At 45.4% G+C, this 23019-nt stretch overlaps 1 protein-coding gene across 1 annotated transcript in view; it reads right to left on the reverse strand.

Annotated features, from left to right (window-relative positions):
- LOC144155791 (nose resistant to fluoxetine protein 6-like) overlaps positions 1-23019 on the reverse strand; it is a 130499-nt gene that overhangs the window by 61166 nt on the left and 46314 nt on the right. The window contains exon 5 of the mRNA XM_077687449.1: positions 873-964. Within this exon, the coding sequence (XP_077543575.1) occupies positions 873-964 (92 nt within the window). The remainder of the gene's footprint in view (positions 1-872; positions 965-23019) is intronic.

The raw sequence follows: 23019 nt of genomic DNA on the forward strand, positions 1-23019 counted from the left end.
CTGAGCAACAAAATTACGCGTGATTTGCTCTGAGACTAATTCATCAGATGTCGCTATCTGCGACACGGCCGCCGGAATACGCAAACCGCAAACGGAGCGGTAAAACGTGTTTTACCGCTTTCAGCTGTAAACGGAAACTCCGGATTCCGGTAACACGGCAAACGGTAACACAAACACGGTAGCGATATGCTAAAACTGCCTGTTGATTGTGTGGTTTAACGCGCCGAAGCTACACCTCGGCTTTGAAGCGCGCCGTAGTGGAGCGCTCTGGATCAATTCTGGCCACCTGGGGCCAATTCTAGCCACACGGGCGTTTTCGCTTTTCGCCAAGCAGTATCCTACCTACCCTCTCGGGCGTATTTTTTTACAGGAATGTGATCGTATCCTACGCCTGGAGATGGTACACAGCATAACAGGGTTACCCGCTAATCGACTGAGCCTAACAGTCGTAACGCTGGAGTTAAGACCCGGGAGTGATAAACAAGGTCCCCCTCACCCCGAGTGGTTGGAGTGGCGCTAGCTACATCCCCAAAAAGGGTGATACTCTCCCATTTACACAAACACCCCCGAAAGTTAACGGGAACAGAGGCGTCCCGGTAGCCAAATTGGTAAGGCATTATATATGCGTAATTCGAAGGTTGTGATCCAGGTTTCCCTACTCGACGATAGGCTTGCCTGTTCTGCGAAAATACTGCGCTGGCGTTGTCGGCCTGACCAAAATGGCGCCAAAAGCTCCATTGGCTGAGCTGTCACCACACCAACCTATGGAGCACCCACCCTATTGGTTGCGAACGCGGATTTGCGCCGGCCGAACGTCCCCTTTGGCTGCTATATACTGCCATGGGGAAACGGCTTCGCTATAAACAACGTACCATATCTCGCCTTTTCCCGTCCCTTGGAAGCCAGGTAGACGTCCATAATGGAGCCCAGGATGATGACGGCGCTGAGTACTCCTAAAAATGCACTGTAGCAAGGAACATAAATGTGCGGGCGTGTAATCAGAGATAAATAAAAGCATACTGAATGTCTGAAGGTGAACGTGGTGGCTATCATTGGTTTTGAGGATTTTCTGCAGTTGTGCTTCGACAGAGTCCCCGAGTTCGCTGTGTCATGGGCAGCTGCAGCAATACATTAAAATTCGTTCATTGCTATTTTAAACACTGTATCAACTTTTAGTCGTACGTTGAATTGAAGAAATAAGACATAATTGAGAATTGAACAGTTTCAGTTCATTGTTGCGAGGAAGAACTATTGAACTGTGGTTAGCACCAGATCTACGGTTAGGCTGCAAAGCCACTAAGGAATTCGTCGTGCTAGCGAACATTAACACAGGGACGAAGCTCTTTTTAAAGAGTAGGCGAAACACACGCTAGAACTTCAACAGTGGCACTGTGGTGTGGTTGTGGCTGTGGCTGTGGCCGGCACTATGGAGTGGCATGTGTATGAGCGAGTGCGAATTGTGCGATACTGTTTTGTTTGTTCTAGCTGTGATTTATATCTACCTTTTCCACATTTCATGTACATATAGACGTACTCCATGTTTCTGCTGCATAAGCTGAGTTGAAGTTGTAGCGTGTGTTTCTTCTCGTCTTTAGCTTTGTCCCTGCGTTAATGTTCGCTAGCACGATGAATTCCTTAGTGACCAACTCGCCGAACTTAGCCCTTTATAGTTGTAAAGACACACTAATGTTATTGCTGCACTTTTCTTCCTTACTCCGGTACGTGATTAGACGGTGTTGACAGGCTTCTAACAACATTCCACCGTCCCCTACGCTGCAGCTTTTTAGTGCAGCTGACCTTCCAGTAGTTCCTCACGTAGTAATCACACAGCCACTGAACAGAGTGGGTAGCGTATCAAACGTTACTTCGCAGTATGTCTGTTATGTGGGTCATATGTGGCATCTTGTGGCGAAAATTCAACTCCTAATTACAATTTAATTTGCCCAGGCCATGAAAGTGGGTGGAATAACGGAGAGCTACAGAATAAACGAGACCACGAGCAGATATTGAGCATGTACCAAGCATGCTGTTCGTCATTAGACAAAATTGAGCCATGACCTGGAAATATATGGGTAGAAATTCCTGTTTTAAGCAAAGGGCAGGAGTATAGGGTATTTGAAACAAGGTACGCTTTAATGATGACTGATGTCCAATGTGAATTACAATGGCAAATTTATTTTGTCACCTCAAGTGAAATATAGTTACCTGATTGCAACCCCGATCCACCTACAAAAATATGCAAAATGACAAACCAATTGAGCCCTCCCCCCCTCAAACACACACTTTTTAGAGGAAATATCGGCGTAATCAGGCAGCGGAGTTATTCAGATATTCTGCGTATAGTCAACTTAAACTTATCTTCTTACCCAAGACAGTTCGTTACAAAGAGGTGAATACGGAAAACTCGGTCCCTATGTGAGTCTATGGGTGGCTGAATGCATAATTTCAGAGGGGATAACTTTAGCATGCCAGTGAGCCCCCGTCGGTAAAGGGAATCTGTAGCAAGGCTAAAGTTAAGATGGCGCTTCTACCGGTGGCGATCCGGCATCTATACCCATTGGATTCTCCACTGCGTCGGAGTCGGGGAAAGTTCTGAAAATTACCCTAGATGCCTGTATCGCGCTAACTTATCCTTCGACAGCGTCTTAACATCTCCTACATTTCTGAAGCGTTTGCGCCTTGTTCCTTAGGGGCAGTGATGTGCCTAAAGGAGGCGCCCAATGGCAAGTACGGTAATCTATCGCTTTTAATGAAGCACGTTTTCAGTAAGATCGAATGCACCACGTCCTGTATCGGACACCATGACCTTTTTTTGTTATGTTAGTTCCAACGGCCAGTATGAAAAAACGAGTCATGGCTAAAATATACTCACAGAATTGCCTTTTGTGTATTGCTCAAAGGGTCCGGTATGCCCGTGACGCAGTTGTTGACTTCAATCGTGACCCCAGCAGGCTTAACTGGTGTAGAAGAGAGAAGGATGGAACATCACCATCGTAAGAAGTAGCTACTGATGATTCCGAAAAACGAATGGTTAGTTTGGCCATTGTCTAAACAGGTGTCGCCTGCCCCAACATTTTCAACATTTTTTTCTCGTGCACGCACTTGAATTGCTCCTCACCTCTAAATACAATAGCAACAAAAGCAGAGAAGGGGTTAACGTATCTGGTGCAGCGAGCAAATCGTGAGTTGCGTTTTGTGCCGGCGATGATTAAAGCCCTTGAAAACTTCCAGGCACGATGGAACAGTGATAGCGTTTTTCGGCAATGCTGTAGGGCCGCTTAAGAGCTGAACAATGTGCTCTGCATGGTGTTTGTCCAGTAGTATCTTGAACGCCCTTAAATTCGAAGGTTTTTGTGCATGCAAGGCCACAGGGACTCTTCAAGAAAAAAAAGCAAAGCCTGACGTGCTGCTGCATGGTACATGAATGTATCAACAACATATTTCAACCCGCAGAATCCGCCAGAGTGGCTTAGTGACAAAAGTGGAACAATGCCGCAACTTCGATTTCCTGTATCGGTGGCTGTTTCTTATACTGAAACAAGGATTGTTGATGGGCCAATTGGCACCTAACTTAGCGGTAAACTGAACTAAAAAACAGGACGACGCACAGGTAGAGATACAGCGCTGAACATGTGACTTAATACTCCAGGAATGAAAGTACAAACATACATTAAAGAACAGATATGTCTCAGCAGTGCCGATTATTTTCTTGTTCTTTTAATGTATGTTTATAATTTTTTCCTAGAGTCTGCAGTCACGTGTTCCTTTTTTTCCTATTTATTGTTCGTTAAATGAAAATAAATTAGTCAGCACTGCTTTTTCGCGTTGTTCATCACTCCGTTTTTTAGATTGGGGTGACTTACAAAATTGCGCAAGATTTTATGTGCAAGATTTCGTTTCGTTATTCCGCAGCTCTTCCGATTTACTTTGTGCGAGGAAAATCGAAATGAAGCTACACAGCTCTGGCTTCTTTTGCTCCGAGGTGTGCAACTTTCCGCATTTTCGGCCAGTCATGATGTTCTTTATACATTCAGCAACCGGCACATTTCGCAGCTGATTGCATTGGAATAAGGGTCGTGCGAGGCGGCATCACGATGCGCTGGAAGCCACTAAACACCTCTTAAACAGCAACACTGTTCGCTACTCGGAAGAAGCTGTGACTTGAAAGAGTTCCGAGAATAACAAAATGTGGAGATGATGGAAGGTACTCGTAGACCCGTAGCTTCTGAAAAATGTGTATCGCAGAACCATTTGTGTCAGCACTGGAAGGAGGGAGCCGGATTACGCCCACACCGAAATTTTCGAGTCGTGGTGAGATGGGGCAAGGTCATTTCCTCTGCCTGTTACGTAACAGACTACTGATAGTTTTTCTGTCGCGAGCAATGAGTGAGCTTACGTTGCTTCGTCGTCAGCATCAGTCAGTGTGCAAACTCACGACATTAAAAACAATGTACAAACGGAAGGAATTAGAAAGTACGCCCAATGCACGTGGATTTTTTTTACAATCTTTTCTTACCACGGTATTACCTTCCTTCTTGGGTACGGCCCCGGAAACTAAATTCTGCGTCCACAACTGGTGATAACCCGATTGTACACTTCCCCCATGGTGGTTGCTTTTTCGTGCAGTGCAAGTTTTGATGGCTGCATAGCGTTCTTGACCTGTATTTCCGCAAGCAGTAGTTTCTGCTGAAATTACAGGTAGCATTTGCCGAATTCGGGAGACCCTTTGAAGTCACGATAAAGGTTTTCGAATACATTTCATACCTGTCGGCGTCCGCTGAGCCCGGCCTAACGTTATGCGGATTCTAATTCGTGGTAAAGGGAGGAGGGATATAGTTGGCCAAGTAAAAGTGCTTACGCATGACATACTGGTAAAAAGATTTCCTCTTGTGCCTATTTGTTTCACGTGCACTTTTTGCCTGTTTGGCTTTCTCTCACAGCACCGGCGTTCTGCCAGAAGAAGCAACTTACAAATACATGTCCTGCAGAGAAGCTGTTAAAAACGCGCATACCTCATGACAACGCCAATCTTTTGCATACCGCCCAGGTATGGTGGCTCGGTTGCCTTTTTACAGCCTTCGAAAAAAAAAATTCGAGGAGAGAGTCATTACCGGTGACAAGAGGGCTCGTCGGAGTGCCTCGGCGAAACACAATCTTAATGCGAGAATCATTTTTATTTATGTGTATTAAACAGTCGACGCTCATTTTGATCGCCTTTTTCTGACTTGCTCTGCCCGAGAATTACGTTTTGAAAACAACATTAATCGGTTATAAAAAGTAAACAATTAGAGATAAGGGACAAAGAATTCGGTGCACAGTAACTTACAGAACGTACTTTTGCAGCTCTTATGTAAGATGAGGGAGATATATGTTATTTTGACGAGAAAAATCTGCTGCCTAGAATGAGATGAATCACTGCCATTGTTGCGCCACATGCGTGGACATTCTTAGTCAAGGACACATTCAGCATTTTCTTTTCGAAGGAGGATACTTTATATGCTTAACCCCGAAACACCTACTGTTTGTCCGTGCAATTAACTCTTGACATTGGTAAGTGGCATGCTAAAAAAAAGGGACAAATTGCTCCGTGTAGAGCGTTTTGAACCGAGATCATTCCGAGTACACTACGAACTGCGCAATGCATGTTTAGGCTGAACTACGATCAGCATTGCTGAGGGCCTACAAAAAAATTACCCAAAAGTCACCTGCAGGCTGCAACACTAACATTACAGCTATGCCACTATGCACACAGTGCTGGGATTTATTATACTATAGTATTGTACGTTGTACCAGACATGAACGCATGCGTGGCTCTCGCTGTAGAGAAAGTGCAAAAGAACTATCAGGCTACAGAATCATGCATGTTTTATTTTGATTTTGACACATTTTGCTTTTCACACGTCACACATTTACTGAACTGTTTTGCACATGCCGGCGATGAACACGTTTGCAGGCGCCCGCGTAATACACCGCGACGAATACGCGTCGTCTCCTAACTGCGCCCCTGTATACTTGCTCTATGCGCGCTAGGAGGCTTACAATTGAAGCAATTCCTATATATTTTATCTCTAGTTTTGTAAACACTTATTAAGAAAAGTTTCTTTTGTTTATCTTGTGCCTAGCCGGAACTTCGCAAAGAGAAGGGAACCCGCACATGGCGATCACAAACGTCACTAAGCTGGACGAAACTGAAACTCTGTGGGGTTCGTCAGTTGATTTTACTTCTTGCGGAAACCAAACTGAAGTTGTATGTTAGTGCGTAGCCGTATCGCAGCTCGACGTCTGTGCCTGGCCACTCACTTCGGTGTCGGCGGCCGAGTACGAAAACGTGTTCTCAACTAGTTTGTATACATTTTCGTGTACGCAGTTATACCAGTCAGCCAGTCAAGGCGCGATCTCACTTGAGAAACACGCAGGTCGCTTTGCGACGGCAAAGCTGATCGCTCTCGGAGTGATTTTGCCGCCGCTGACTAGACGCGTGCGAGACGGCGGTTGCAGCCAATGGGAGCCGCCTTCAACGTGACGTAAAGGAAATTCTGCGGGTTTGTTTACATCCGGCTCGTATTCTGGCGGGAGATGCGGCCAAACGACGCAGTCAGGCATGGGGGCCGAATCTCCGATGGGTTTTTCCGTGGAGGCGTTCATAAATGCGGTGAAAGACTACCCATGCTTGACCAACAAGAAACATCCGGATTTCAAGAACCGCCATTAAAAAGACACAACGTGGCACCATATCGGCGCTTTATTTTGTTATAACCAAATAAAAAAAATTGGTTAAAAATGGTTATTTTTATTTTTGTTGTCTTTTCTGTTTTCAAGTTACATTCAATTATTTAGCTCCATTTTCGCTATTTTGAAGATAATAAATATCTTATCGTGCCAATTACGCACTTCTATGCAAAGGCAGAAGTTTACACGGTTGGTCGTTTTCGCGATATTTTTGTACGTGTTTCCGTAGTTCTTTTCAGTGCTTTTTTTTGGTCTTCTTTTTTGGAGAAAGTGTATGAATGCGAATTTTTTTATTTTGTCAGCTAGCTTTTAGAATGTATTTTCTGCTTTTGGTTCTTTTAAGATTCTGTACGACCAATCGTCTCCGTTCACACTATTATAACGATTAATTACACATGTTAATTCCACCAATCATACATTTTTTGCGCAAATGCACGGCGTTAATTACAGTTTGGTCACTTTCATGACTTTTTTTATTCTTGTTTCCGCCGTTCATTTTTGTCAGAGCTTTTTATTATTTTCTTCGCTTTGCGCGGGAGATGTATAGAACTCATATTTTTGAATTTGCAAGTTCACTTTTATAATTCCTTTCTAGGTTTGGTATTTTTTTGTTTTTATGATTCCGTTCAATCAACTATCTCTATTCGCGCTATTATACATTTCTGTGCAAATGCAGGGCGTTCAAGGTTCGTCTGCTCGCGCGATTTTTTATTCACGTTTTTGTCCTTATTTTCGCTGCTCCTTTATTATTGTTTGTTTTGTGAAGGAGCTGTATACGATTTATATGTTTGAATTTGTTAATATCACTTCTATATTTCTTATTTTTCTGCTTTGGGTATTTTTGATTTTTTTCTAGAGTACGTTCAACTAATTATCTTTATTCACGCTTTGCAGCGATCAATTATATTAACTCCGCCAATTTAAAAAGGCAGGGCTGCATATATCTGGTGCCGTACGTGGGGTACTCGATGGTAGCGTACCTCCGCTCAGAATCAGCCAACAACGATAGGCTGCTCTTTTTCTAAATGCAATTGTATGCCTCATGGCATAAAACGTATATTACAGATATATGTTGGCTTTTGCTGAGCGGAAGAGCGCAAGAGAGCAGTGGTGGGGTCCCTTTATGAATCAATGAAGATCGGGGGGCTCGACCTGCAAGGGCGGAGGCCTGTGCCTCGAAGGTGTCGAGTTCTAGGCTGTTCCGATGAAGAACACATCCATTATAGGTGTTCTGTGTCAAAATCTTGGGCAGGAGCTGAGCAGAAATACACTCGTGTCAAGACCAGAAAAACTGCAGCGTTGACATGCCGCGAAATGCCGCATAAACAGCGGCCGAACGGGCTGAACGATGCATTCGATGCTTAGGTGCGCACTGCCGCCTGGCGGAGTTTGGCTGGGGCGCACGGCGATTGGGATGGCCGGAGCAAAACGCGCGCGGGGGAATCTCGGAGGCCATGCTAGTACAAACACTATAAACACCCAGCGTCTACCATAAAGGCGCGTAAACCTGCAAAGAGAAATGAAATTAAAGGAGCACTGACACCAATTTTCGGCGTTAATATTATTGCACAGTTCGCTTCCTTCACTCAACAGAATACCCTGGGTGAAATATGAGCGGCCTGCGACGCGAAGAACATAGTTTAATTGGATCTCATTTATCGCGCCGATGGAGCAGCGCGCGGAGCGGCACTCAGCAAATGGACATCCACGTGACATCATCCAGGGAGAGCCAAAAGAAGTGACGCGGCAGCGCGCGTCAAAAGCTCGTGACGTCACTTCACGCGCGCGGCCCCACGAGCGGCGAGCGGGCACAACACCCTCAAGCGGGCGCCGGTGACGTCTGCACAAAGCGGTGAGGTCAGGCAGGGAGTCTGTCATATGCGCCGTTCGGGATGAAAGCGCGGGAATTTGAAACAAAGATTTTCAGGCCGTTCAATGTAATTAATTATCGCGCGCTGAAGTATTTGAAGTGCTGTTTCAGGTTCGCCAGGCCGTTAAGCATCAATAAAAGCAATAAAAGTGTAACATAAAATTTTCGTGTCAGTGCTCCTTTAAGTGTATCCGCTTTTGTGATAGAGACGAAAAGCGAAAACACTCGTCTGTTTGAGATTTCGCCGCACGTCAAAGATCCCTACGCGAAGTTTGCAAAATTAAAAAGAACAGCAGTAATTAAAATATTTACAGGAATAAATGCGCGTACCGCACAGTAACTAAACATTCCCTCTGCTGATGTTAAGACATATGAAGTCGGCAGAAACAGAAGTGCATGTGCACTCGACAGCTCAGATCTCCGTGGCAAACCTCTTGCGCTTCCATATTTTTCTCCAAACAAAACCTGCGACTACTAGTTATGAAGGAAGGAAACAAAATGCTAGGTAAATCGGAGATGTCATACGCCTAATACCGGGTGTTATTAGCCTAAAACACACTCAGAGTTCTACGTTCAATGGTGCGCCATGCAAAGCGCCAACGATTCAGGCCTCGGAAATTGCAGTATCGAGACGCACTGCACTGCAGTATATCTAGATAAAAAACGGGGTGGCAAGCGTCAGCGCGTCAGCGCGTTAGCGCGTACCTATGGCAGTTTTGTAAAGAAGCTTGTTATTTCCAGGGATACACCTTGTCGCTCCCTCGGCGTCGCAGCGTGGCTTATGCTGCTGTCTTCGCCCATAGCAACGGCTCAGGATGCAAGGCGGGAGTGAACTTCTCCTCCGTCCTCTCTCGTTCGGTCCGTTGGTGAAGTAAACTCAGCGCTATCGGCAGACACCTTGACGATACTCCGACATCGCGAGACTACGCTATGTTTAATGCGCCTCGTATTTTCATCCTATGTGCTCGGGGTTTTATAACCTCTCTAATACAAAGGAACAGTTCACAGTGTAATGTTGAAGCCGAAATTTCTCTCGGCCAAAAGTCTGGTTGGCGTCCGTCGAGTTGTCCGGCCCGGGTAGATTTTCACCAATCGCCCGCTGCGCACCCGTCTCTCTCATGTTGACCATTTGCCACCTTGACTCTGTGCCCTTCTCTAGTCAAGCCCGGTGTTCTCGAGGTCTGTTCATAGGAATGCAGCTCGGTGTCCATAAACCCGCCGTTGTGCATAGGAGCCATTAACCACAATGGATTCCGATAAACAATGTCGCTGTCACTGGCTTTAGTTGTCCGAAGGAATGCCGCAGGTGTCTCTTGCCGCCATACAACTGCGATGCGCGCCTACACTTTGTCACCCTGCCGTCGTCGGGCTTTGTAACATTCTTGCGCTTCTTTTGTGAGCCATCCTTCTTGCCCAGATGGACGCGCCGACTGTGGAATTCGGCTTTTGTACTCCCACAATGATTTTCTCTAAGCGGGTGTAACAGTCGTGAGAGGCGCCGGGCGATGGGGTCAAGCATCCCCTCGCGCCACTCCGCTCGTCGCCATCCGGCTCCAAGCCTTTGTTTCGCTTTGGCTTGTTCGGCGGACGCCGCACACGTGCACGAGCCAGACGTTGGAAGGCATTCCGTAGAGAAAACCCTACAGCGGGTTCCTATGCGGCAAGCAGATTTGTTACCGTCAAACGCAAAAGCAGCCGAACTCCCATGGGAGTTCGGCTCAGGGAAGGAAACGGTTGAGCCACAAACATCAGACATGGGCGATAGTATCCACCGACACCACGTCGCGCCAGGGCTGAGGACTTTGTTGAATGTTTAAAGAGAAGACGTTTTCTTCCCCACCAAAGCATCTGCGACCCGAGCCGCTGAAACCGCCACCGTGGCGAAACAAGCGATAAGTTGCTGCTGTCCGAGAGGACCCAAGCACCGATTGCAGACGAACAGGGTAAAGGGGGTGCAGTGAATGGCAAGTGGCAGGCCGGCAGCAGAGCACGAAGCCAGTGTACAGTGGTACTGGCTTCCGTGCAAACGGAGCAAACAAGCCTCGCGTGTTTTTTTTAAATCCCACGTTGACCACCAAATGAGGCGTCTTTTTTTTTTAAATGAACCTAATCCATAAACCAAAACTAAACCAGATAAAACTACCCTGCCAAGAAAATCCCGACAACTTTCCCCTAGAAAAAATGTGGCAAAGAAATAGTTGAGGCAATGCCCTGCAAACGGTTAGGCAGATCTTACTTCGTATAGAAAATGAGCCAGACTTGCTGTGGCACGGATCAAGGAGAGCCAAATTCATTTGCCCAATGGGATTTCGCTTTTGGTGTGACTGTTGGGGTTGTTTAGTGGGTGTTTTCATCAGACTTTTTTTTTGCTTTGCTGGCTTATCATGAGTTCAGACAGCAGTTTGGAGATCGGCGAATGGTCTAAACGTCTACGATAACGTGAACCGAAGTGATCGAAATGAAACTGAGAGATGTGAAACTATCATTTTATCTCGTCTTCCTCGTCTTACGGAGTAAATCTGGTTATTATTATTATTAATATTGTGGACCAGGTGGACCAGGACCAGGAAACATGATACCTTTTGCAACCCCAATTGTCTGCGTGTCTTGTGCCCTGTGTTCCGACTGCAATGCACGTACAATCGGTACTCGGATTACCTTGATATATTTAATGATTGCCCTACTCTGTTTCGCAAACATGTCTGTGAGTTTGTATTGGCGTAACTGCCAACTTTTCTTATTCTGCATTTGTCTTTTATCCTTGAGTTCATGCACTTAAATGACTTTCATTCCGTAACTTCAACATAAGCTATCCTTTCGTTTTTTTTGTATTTTGTATTTTATTTTGTATTTGAAAGATGTGTACATTATGTTTCGTGTGTTTCTGTTTCCGTGCGCCAGCACAAAGGCTCCCCCGGCTGTTCCTGGGCACGCAAATAAATGATTGATTGATTGATTGATTGATTGATTATTATTATTATTATTATTATTATTATTATTATTATTATTATTATTATTATTATTATTATTATTATTATTATTATTATTATTTTTGGCCGCATGATGGCGCCCAGTAAGGACAAGTGCCTTCTCTGCTGCCTCGCTTTCTTCAGCAGGCAGGAGTTTTTTCGATGTTCTGCGTGTAAACGCCGTGCGCACGGAAAGTGCATTGTTCTTCCGGACGAGGAACTGCAGCGTTTGATCTCCGGTGAGCAGCCGTTCGTCTGCAATCTGTGTGTGGCTGCGGCGTCACCCGCTAGGCCTAGCGACCCCGGTGACCAAGCCAGCGAAGACGGTGAGCCAGCGAACATCCCGGCCAAACGAGTGGCGTCCCCTGTCGGAGCAAGCTTCAACCCTTCGGCGGACCTACGCGCAGAGGTAGCTGCGTTGAAGAATCTCCTGTCCGAAGCCTGCGCCAGCCTCTCTTTTCTCGGGGATGTTGTCACCGAGCTGCGCGAGGAAAACCGGCTTCTTCGACGGGATAATGTGGCTGGGCTTGCCCAGCAGGCTGCAATCGTCGCTTCCCTGCGCGAGGAGGTTCGCTGCCTGCGAGGGGAGCTCGCGCGTCCCCCGCCTTCTCCGCCTGCTTCCCCGAAGCCTGCTAATCCTTTCATGCCGCCGGTGACGTCACCGCAGTCTGGTATCCCTACGAGGTCGTCGTTCGCCGAAGCCGCCGCCGGTGCAGCTGGTGAATGTGCCCCCTTCCTGTCCTCTACCACCGCTTCGCCGTTCGTTGACCGCCCCAGCAGTCAACCTGCTACGGCCTTGAGCACTTTGGTTTCCCCTTCGGTCCACCCTCTGCCCCCGCCTCCTAGGTCCGACACTGCGTTTAATGGCCCGCCGACGAACTTGCAGAAGAAAAGGAGCCCTCCCCGCGTGGGTGCGTCGGAAGCTTCTCAGTTGGTTGTGGTACACCGACCACCCAGCTCCAGGGCCATCTTTGTTTCAAAACTGTCGGCTAACACCACATCTGCTCAACTGTTGGCCCACTTGTCAACTGTGCAAGTTACGCCATTGTCCTGCAAACGCCTTAGGACTAAGTACGACTCCTATTCTTCTTTTTGCGTAACTGTTAACGAGGAGTGTTTTAGGCGCCTGAGCGACCCGTCTATGTGGCCAAAAGGCTGCCTTTTCAAGCCGTTTCAAGGCAAGGTCCACCCTGGTATGCTGCACAGCTCTGAAATAACTGAAAATGATCAGTAAGTACGAGAGTTTCGACATATACTATCAAAACACTAGAGGTCTACGAACTAAGTCCTCTGAATTTATTAGAAATATTGTATGCTCTAAATTTTCTGCTGTTGCCATTACTGAAACCTGGCTTTCCGATGATATCTCGTCTTCCGACTATTTCCCTTCTAACTATCAAATCTTTAGAAGCGACAGAAAATTAACTGGACCTAAACAAAAAGGTGGCGGGTTTCTCGTTGCCGTTGATCATTCAGTGCAGTGCATGCGGCGTGCTGACCTCGAGACCCTAGACGAATCAGTCTGGCTTGAGGTAGGCCTCACGAAGGGCGAGAAGCTACTCATCGGTGAATTCTATATATCCCCGGATGTATTACCTTCTGAATTTAATCGAACACTCACATCCATAGAAAATGTCTCAAATGCACACTCCAACCATAAGCTCATCATACTTGGAGACTTCAACACCCCAGGTATTCGCTGGAACAGTCTTTCCTTTGAGCACAAAAACCATTATGCAGCACAGAAATGCAGCATGCTATTAGATTTTCAGTCGTTCACCTCCATGCAGCAGTTTTGCCGCATAGAAAACTCTTGTGGTAATGTTCTAGATGTGTGCTTCTCAAACTTAGAAAACGTACAAGTGTGTGCCTCCGAAATATCCCTTGTGCACCCCGACAAGTTTCACCCTTCTCTTATTGTCTCTGTCTCGGTCGCGACCCAGCATCGCTCTGGCGGTGTTGACAATTGTTCAGTCCCGCGATATGCTTTCAAGCGTGGAGATTATGCTGGGCTGTATCACTTTTATTCATCTGCTGAATGGTCTAGTGTTTTGGATGTCAATGATGTTGACGAACAGGTTCAACGTTTTACCGAAATAGTCAGAAGTGGCATGGAAAAGTATATCCCTTGTTATAAGCCTGTTCCTTCCAAATTTCCCCACTGGTTTTCTAAAGAACTTCGAAGTTCGCTTAAACTTAAGGATAGCGCCCACAAAAAGGCCAAGCGTTCTGGGCTTGACAAGTGGAAAGCGGAGTTTAGTCAGTATCGCTCACTTTGTAAAATCCTCTACCGGCGTGACCACCAGCTCTATATAGAATCGTTAGAGGCTGCTGCGTCTCAGAAACCGGCTGAATTCTGGAGGTATGTACGCGGCCGTTCTAAGGCGTCTAAAGAACACGTTAGCCTGCTTAATTCCGATGGTGAAGAGGTTGAGGATGTTGCCACCAGTTTTGCTCAGTACTTTCATTCTGTCTTTCAACTGCCAGATGGTAACGACGAACGCCTATCGTTTAATAACTCTAATTTTAACACACTTAGGTTCGATGAAAAAATTGTCAATGATAGCCTTCAACGGATGAAACCATCATTTTCCTGTGGTGCAGATGGAATTCCAGCAGCCCTCATGAAGGCTTACGGCAACATTTTTGTGCCTGTCTTAACTTCCATTTATAATAACTGCTTACTTTTAGGTAAATTTCCTCGTGCATGGAAGATCGCTCGAATTTTTCCAATATTTAAGTCTGGTGATAAGTCAGCCGTTTCTAACTATCGCCCGATCTCACTCCTTTGTGTCGCCTCAAAACTCTTTGAGTCAGCTCTGCACAAAGTTCTTGCTGCCTGCGTCAAGAACGTTGTGATACCAAATCAGCACGGCTTTTTCTCGGGTCGATCGACGGTCACAAATCTTGCAAGCTTTATGACACAGGCTTCGGCTGCAGTTTGTGAAAACGGCCAGTTGGACGTTATTTATTTTGACCTCAGTAAGGCGTTTGATGTGGTGAACCATCAGTTATTAATTAACAAGCTTGCTAAGTCCGGTGTAGACGCAAGCCTTGTTGCCTTGTTGTCCAACTATCTCCTTGACCGGTCCTTTTATGTAGATGTTAACTACAAAAAGTCTAGTGTTTACCCTGCAACAAGTGGTGTACCCCAGGGTTCCGTGCTGGGTCCATTACTGTTTTCTGTCTTTATCAATGATGTTTCAACAGTGTTAACAAACTCTTCTTTTCTTCTCTATGCTGATGATGTCAAACTATTTAGGCACATTAGCGGTGTTCAGGACTGCTGTGCCTTGCAGAGGGATGTGTCGGAATTATCGGTCTGGTGCAGGAAAAACTGCCTAATTTTAAACCCCACTAAAACAAAGATTGTCACCTACAGCCGGAAAACCCACCGTCTGCTGTTTTCCTACAGTATTGAGGGAGCTCCTCTGCAAAGGGTTGAGGAGATTAGGGACCTAGGGGTGCTTTTCGACAGTACCCTCTCTTTTTCTCCTCATATTAGGCTCATCACCCGGCGAGCACTCCGAAGCCTTGGAAATGTGTGTCGGATTACAAAGGAATTCTCTTCTCCAGATCCATTTCTAAAGCTATACAATGCAATATGTATACCACAGTTAGAATATGCTTCTGTTGCCTGGAACGGCATCTCCAAATCTAGTAGTGAATTAATAGAACGTGTGCAGAAGAAGTTTTTATCCATATTTAAGCACTGTAATCACAATCACAGTTTTCATCCTGATTCTGACTTACCCATAGTCCCTTCCATCCCTTCCTTGAACTACAGACGTATGCGTGCAGACCTTACATTTCTTCACAAAATTGTTCATGGCGACCTTTCTTGCGCAGACCTGCTTAACTGTTTAGAGTTTAGTGTACCACAAAAGCCCACCAGGTCGCATCGCCCGTTCTTGACCGCTGCGCGCAACTCCAATCATTCTCCTGTGCGCAGAATACAGAATTGTTACAACCGCTTCTTTGAACGCCTTGACATCTTTCAGAAATCCTTTACAATTTACCGTACAGCGCTGTTGAATACAGTATGTTAAACACCTATGATATGTCTGTCGCTCTTTTTTTTCTGGAATTTGGTTTCTCTGCGGTTGTGTCTATCCAACTGATAGTTGCCTATTTTTGAAACTGTTTACTGTCATTTGTTCGTATTATCATTTGTCTCTACACTCCGTTGTTTTTGTTGTATTACTGTCAAACTTTGTTGCTCTGCCTGTCGTGTGGCCTTTACGACAGGCAGAGCAACATAGGCATCTTCTTTTTTTATTTTTTACCTGTACCCAGGCTCCGCCTGTGCTTTATTTGTCATTTTCACTACTTCAATTTGTGTGTCTTGTCGCTTGTTTGTTTCTTGCTATATGTTTCTTGTATTTTGTTTTCATGTAACTACCCGTGCGCCAGCACTCAGGCCTCTGGCTGTTCCTGGGCACGTAAATAAACATGATTGATTGATTGATTGATTGATTGATTGATTATTATTTTTCTGTCATCTTCACTACTTCAACTTGTGTGTGTCTTGTCGCTTGTTTGTTTCTTGCTACATGTTTCTTGTATTTTGTTTTCATGTAACTACCCGTGCGCCAGCACTCAGGCCTCTGGCTGTTCCTGGGCACGTAAATAAACATGATTGATTGATTGATTGATTATTATTATTACTCCCATATTTCTCATTTACGTACCTCAAAAATTAGCTGCCGCTTACAAGCCATGAAAAATCCCCCCTCTCTCTGGGTACGAGCCAGGTGAAGAAGATCATATGAGCAGGCTTCTTGTGAAGCGTTTTGGAAATTTATGGCAAGGCAATGAAGAGCTTCATGAGTGTCTTCAGGCGTGCTCAAAAAAGTACCCTACGGAGCAATTCGAAAAGAACTGCTAATGCTTCGAAGAGGACTCACCGGCTCTTCATGTATAGGCGGTATTCATTGAAACGTTTACCGGTCAATTTCTTCGCTTGGCAACACTGGAAATGGCCACAGACATGGCCGCTGCGCCACGGACACGGCGCGGCTTGGGCCATTGCGCCCGCACGCCGAAGAAAACACCGGCGTGCGTCGTCTGTTCCGTTCCAATCCGATTCTAAACGGTGGCATCAACAGAGATGTTAATAATCGCACTCATATTGAACTCGAGGCAATACTTTGCGTTCGGTGACGTAGAGTTTCTAACGTGAAACACAGTCATGTGTTTCACAGTCGTGCTTAGCATGGACAAGTGCCGCCATCCCGCGGAGCCTGACGTAACGAGTGACGGCGCACCACGGCCGGACTAGAGCGGCGGCGCGCGATGTGTTGATACGGCCTTCGCAGCGGCGGCGAGAATAGTGCAGCCCAGTCTCGACGTAAAGTTCCGCCACCAACGCGCGCACGCCGCTGCTCTAGCCCGGCCGTGGGCGCACTCACACGGTTGCATGGAGAAGAGGGGTGCCTGATCGGCGGGCCGTGCGCACAACGTCGCCTAGCAACAGACGCTTGGCCACAGATATGGCGGCGCACACTTGGTTGCCTGCATGCATTCCACGCCATTGAATACCGGCTATAGTTTTACTGTTCTTGAAGCACTCTTGCATATGTTTACGGCCTTTTTTGCTTAAAACTCTATCGTACCGTTCATGAAAGTAAATTGCAATAAATTTTTCATAAGAATGCCGCGCCAACTTGACTGTTTCAATTGAGTACGAGCCAAATTCGAACTTATCCTAATATTGCTCAAATCTCCGCATAATTCCAATTACTTGTCGTCATAGATTTCCCCTAGCTGACATGTAAAACATGCGATTCAATAGTTTTGACGGCATTGCATTCAGGTCCGGTTCCAAACTTTCGTTTTCCCCCCTCCCCTTCAAATTCGCGTTAGGCGGATTTGGCTCATTTAGAAAAAACGCCTCAAATAGCTATCAAGACCAGGATTTGTATGGCGGTGTTTTAGAATGTGTATGAGGGGAGAACAGAGGTGACGCGAGGAAAGGGGGGTATGGACCAAAAATGTCGGGTTGGGTACGTCCCTGATGTGAAGTAAAACAGAAAATAATTCCTATTGTCTCCTAATCTTTGTGTGCTTTCATGAAGCTTCCCTGTATTCGCCTGTGTGTAAGTTGAAAGAAGATTGGAGACAAATGAATTGTTACTGGGCATAAATCAATTTGTTAGCGATGTCCAAGAAATATTTATTCGCTAACAATTGCTAGTCCTAATGTGTACCATGTGTCATTGCAATTTCGTAGAGCTCATTGGAGGCAAATTGAATGCAGAAAGTTCCCGCCCCCTCCATTTTACGTAAAACTTTACAGAAGAACAGTCTCACTTTCCCCATAAGTTGTGAACAGGAAATTTTCTCTGCTAGAAACTGCTCTTGTTCAAACTTTTTCGAGAAGGCACCTGGTGTATCTCTACCCTCTTTCAGCTGCTCCGAGCCTTGTTTCATAGGATGCGCTCTTATTTTGTCTCAAAGAAATAAGATAAGTGTTCCTGTAAATTTAAATTTGACCATCATTAGATAATTTTACTTGGATATTCCAAAACTCCATCCCGGCTACATAAGCTGCTGCTCCACTGCATTATCTTATGTTCATAATATTTTACATGAACATTTTTGCCTCCCTTGTGTGTGCATTGTACTAATCGATGTCTTACATGCATATTCGCAGCATTCACGCAGGTTGCAAGTATCCCAGAGGTGCTGCACTGGATTAACTGCACCGACGTGCCAATGAAATGTCTGAAAAAACAAGGGCACTCACGGGACATTCAAGCCAACTGCCGTGCAAGGGGTGAAGGGCCTATACTGGCAGAAACTAAGCTTGCCAGCTCACGTGAGGACTTTAGCCTAGCCAGCTGTCTCCTTTGGAACAGGTGTCAAGGAGAGCAGGCTCTGTGATTGGCTGCAAGTTAAGTAAGTGGTTATTTGCATTAAGACATTGAGAAATTTAAAAAATAGCTAGCCTGTGATGCTATAGAATAATGATTAGTTGCTGCTGTGCAATAAATAAAAATAAAGCATTGCCGGGCATGCATTCACAAAGATACAGGCTGAATACAGCAGTATATTTTGGGCTTCATTTAAAGCTTTGTTTCCTGTGTCATGCATTGGTCCTATTTCCATGCTTTGTTATGACCAGCTGCATACTTTACAAAACTAATCTTCCCAGGGGTCTCTCACAAGCAGTGTTTATGCTACCTCTTGGAAACAAACATACCCTAATGCCTCATTTTCATTACCAGCCTTTGTTTGGGCTGTAACCGCAATTTTTTAGCTCCGAAGATTGTTGTGTCATTCCTAATGCTAGGGGAAGTTTGGGGAGGAAACATCTAGGGGAGAATTATTAAGAAATAATGAAAGAACTGAAGTGGCTACTCGAGAGCCCTAGTCCACAGTCGGGAAATACAGGTGAAGCATTAGGCACAGCCGTCAAAACTCATCCGGGCCTTGGAGAGGGAGCGCATTGCCCGAAAAAAACATTAGTGAGGTTGAACACAATGGCGTTCTTGCCTCCGGGAGTGAGGAAGTAGCTGCCGCCTTCGCCAACTAATTTTTTGCAAAAAAAGCAAAAACTCACTTGAATAGAATCAAGCACCCATGAAGAAAGCATACTGTAGTTTTCAATTTTTTAAACCTGTTACCATCACTGTATATTCTTAGCAGTGCAACTTGTACGGGGCTTTTGCATTTTGAAAAATTGTCTAGTGAAATTAGGGCAATTTGACCTCAATAACTGTAGCTAGAAGCAAAAAACACATCAGTCTTATTACTGCATCAGAACCCTACAAGATAAAATGGACAGGCATCACATTACAAGTGTAGGCATTGTTTGCCACAGAGTGAATTTCTCTTCACTCAGCGAGCAATGGAACGGAAGATGATAGGTGTGACGTTAAGGGACAAGAAGAGAGCGGAGTGGATCAGGGAACAAATGTGTTTTAAGGACATATTAGTAGAAATTAAGAAGAAATGGCCGCGGGCAGGGCATGTAATGCGAAGGCAAGATAACCGTTGGTCATTAAGGGTAAAGAGTGGATCCCTAGAGGAGGCAAGCGCGGCAGGGGGCGGCAGAAAGTTGGGTGGGCAGATGAGGTCACGAGGTTTGCGGGGATAAGTTAGCACACTGCAGGACCGGGAGAATTGGAGATCTATGGGAGAGACCTTTGCCCTGCAGAGGGCGTAGACAGGCTGATGAACCTGCCGCGGTGGCTCAGTGGCTAAAGCGTTGTGCTGCTGAACACGAGGACGCGGGTTCGATTCCCGGCCGCGGCGGCCGCTTTTCTGATGGAGGCGAAAAGAAAAAATGCCTGTGTGTACGATATTTCGGCGCACGTTAAAGATCCCGTGGGGGTCAAAAATAATCCGGAGCCCTCCACTACGGCGCGCCTCATCGCCTGCGTTGCGTCGGCGCGTTAAACCCTACAATCAATCAATCAATCAATCAATCAATCAATCAATCAATCAATCAATCAATCAATCAATCAATCAATCATGATGATGACGATGATGATGAATTTCTCTTCTAACTTGTGCCTGAAAATATATCCCTGCAGCACTTGCCAAGGTCACCATACTGATTCTGACGCACACACTTGTTTAGTGGCCCACATGCAACTTATAAAGCAGAACATGTTAAAAGTAATGCAAACAGGAGCCTCGCTTCATGGAACTGCAGCCACATTCCTCTGCTGCATGTTTTGCGAGCAGATACTAAGGCTTGCCATTGGGCTGCTTGCGTACACATTTAAACTGGAAAAACACTGCGTTAAAGAGGAGGGGGTACACGTGATAACACACAATCAAATTAGTTAGTTTTAGTGCAAGGCGTGATAAATATGCAAACAACACATTACATGGGCTTACATCAGATGTGAGCCTACTTATGTAAGCCTATAGCATATGCTCGTCGTATATTAATCATGCCTTGCAAAAAACCTAATGAGTTGATTGTCCATTCTCATGTGTGCCCTTCGTTCTTCATCCTTGGTTAACGGGCTGTTTTTGTAGTTCAGGTAGATATATTAGCTGCTCTTCTCTGTTGGTGTCCCCAGAGCCCTTCTATTTGCATAATTCACCTGCAGTTTCTGAATGGGTAGAAAGGCCAAAATGCTAAAATTGGTGAACGTCATGGCTCTCAGGCCACACCACTTCTCATTTACCCTACCCTTACATGAGTGTGTATGGTAATTTAGTAATTTTTACTTGACTCATTAAGTTAAGCATAAACCAAGTTGCGCTTGTGCCTGTACTGTTAAATCAAACCCGTGGAAACGGGCATAAAAGAAGGTGTGTGCAAATAATAATTATTGTTTTTGAAATGAATACAAAGCAAATATTTTATTTGAATAGTTGTGAATTGGAAAGAACATTTTCAAATCGAAGTGAATATTTTGCAATTTACAATAAGAAAGCTGATTATTTCAGTAACTTGCCCTTAGAGAAATGAACGGCTGATTTAAAAAGGGTATGCAAAAAAATTTTATGGCATAAATCGAACATACAGAAGCTGGCCTGCTGCGTTTACCTTTATTATTGATATGATATTTTATATGGGGACAAATTTCATCTCGTGTGGTGACCTCAGTCACAGGTATTTTAGTATTAGTGTAATGAGGTTATGTTGTCTGACAAGCTGAGATTAACGCATCTCTCCTAAAATATATATAAACAGCACTTCTATGAACGTTCATCTCAAGAAAACTCAAGTGTATGGGGCAAAGCATCAGAAAGTTAGACTATTTATGAATCCTCACAGGCATGTCCTCATGGCATCATGACATCATGCCTTTGCAACCATCCACTCGCAAGTCCTTTTCAACAACATACTGATTTTATTTAAAAAACATTTTATGCCTAAGCAATTTTATGCCTAAGAGAAGCTTAACAGAAACTTATTAAAACAATTGAGACCAAAACTGCTACAAGTGCGGGATAACAAATTGGCACGGTCAGTCCCCAAACTAGCTTCACGATGGCCATGGTGTGAATTCCTTCTTATCAAGAAAGCTTTATCTCGCTGTCTTGGAGTGCGAAGCTAGTCAAGTTTGCTGTTTTCTTGTGCCATACATACAAAAAAAAGGAATGTTACGGTGTTTAAAAAGATGGACTGTGCACGTGATTTGATCGGAAAACTGGGGACTGTGTCAGTACGCAGCTAGACTCTTATCTGTAGAGAGTGGAGGGGGGCAGATTGAGCATGGACACATTATCATGGTGCAAAAACGAGAAGTCTGAGGGTGGAGTTAGTCCATCGCCAAGAAGATAAGAGGTCCTTCCCAGAAGCACCTTCCTCCTGCCCCCCTTAGCCGCAAGTCACCCATGCTTTGCGGGAAAGCTTGTAATTGATGGTGGAGGAAGCTGGTGCCTGCTTGTGACTGTCGATTACAGGCACTCAAAGTGCAATACACCCTATGGCCAACTAGTAACCCGTTATAAAGAGTATATAAAGATGACCGTGTCGCTTGGGTACCTGAACGTGAAAATTTTGGTGTATCTGTCTGTCTATCTGTAGGACAGACTCTCTCTGCTGCTGACTCAGTCTGTTAAAGAGTGTATAAAGATGACAGTGTATCTTGGGTACCTGAACGGGAAAATTTTCGTCTGTCTGTCTGTCTGTCTGTCTGTCTGTCTGTCTGTCTGTCTGTCTGTCTGTCTGTCTGTCTGTCTGCCTGTCTGTCTGTCTGTCTGTCTGTCTGTCTGTAGGACAGACTGTCTCTGCTACTTACTCTGTCTGTCGGTCTGTCTGTAGGACAGACAGACAGGCACAGTGAGTAACAGATACCTGCAGAGTAGCGCATACTTGCGGACGCATATTGGACAAGGCTTTATAAAAGGTCTATCATATTAGTTAGTCAACAAGTTTGATCAATGAATCGTGCAAAGAATTAGCCTGCAAGCTCTAGGCAGGTTGACCACAAGAAATATGTGTGCACTCTCTGAAGCCTAGCATACTATTACAGGCCCACAGAGGAGCACCCACTAGCTTAGGTGGGTTGGACAATGCTTTATAAGCTGGAATTCACGGTGAGTTGGATGAACACACGCTCAAAATAACAAGCAAGATCCCTCTGGCCTGCTTAATGTTGCAAATGAATCAAATAAGGCTTCCCCGTGCAACAAAAGCGAATCTGCATCACATCGTTTCTATTTTTTTTCGATATGATGTCCCTTTCGAAGGAGTGAAAAGACGTCCTGCCCTTATTTATTGTGCAGTGCATAGCAGTGCGGAGACGAGTAATGGTAGTGGCGGCGGACATGCCAAGGCACTGGTGGGGGTTCCTGCATGGCAGGGTGTGAGCGTGGTGTTGGCGGCTCGGTTGTTGGATTGCGGCAGGTGACCACGCTACACGTGCTTCATGCCTTGCGACGTGTGACTCAAGGTGGAGTCATACGACACTTTGCTCTGGCGCTGTGAGCATCTTTAGAAGCCATACGTAAGATGCTACACTTTACTATTAAAGGGAC

This window comes from Haemaphysalis longicornis, unplaced genomic scaffold (genome assembly GCF_048455015.1).
Source record: "Haemaphysalis longicornis isolate Haplotype H1 unplaced genomic scaffold, Haemaphysalis longicornis Haplotype H1 scaffold_1, whole genome shotgun sequence".
Taxonomy (NCBI): Eukaryota; Metazoa; Arthropoda; class Arachnida; order Ixodida; family Ixodidae; genus Haemaphysalis; species Haemaphysalis longicornis.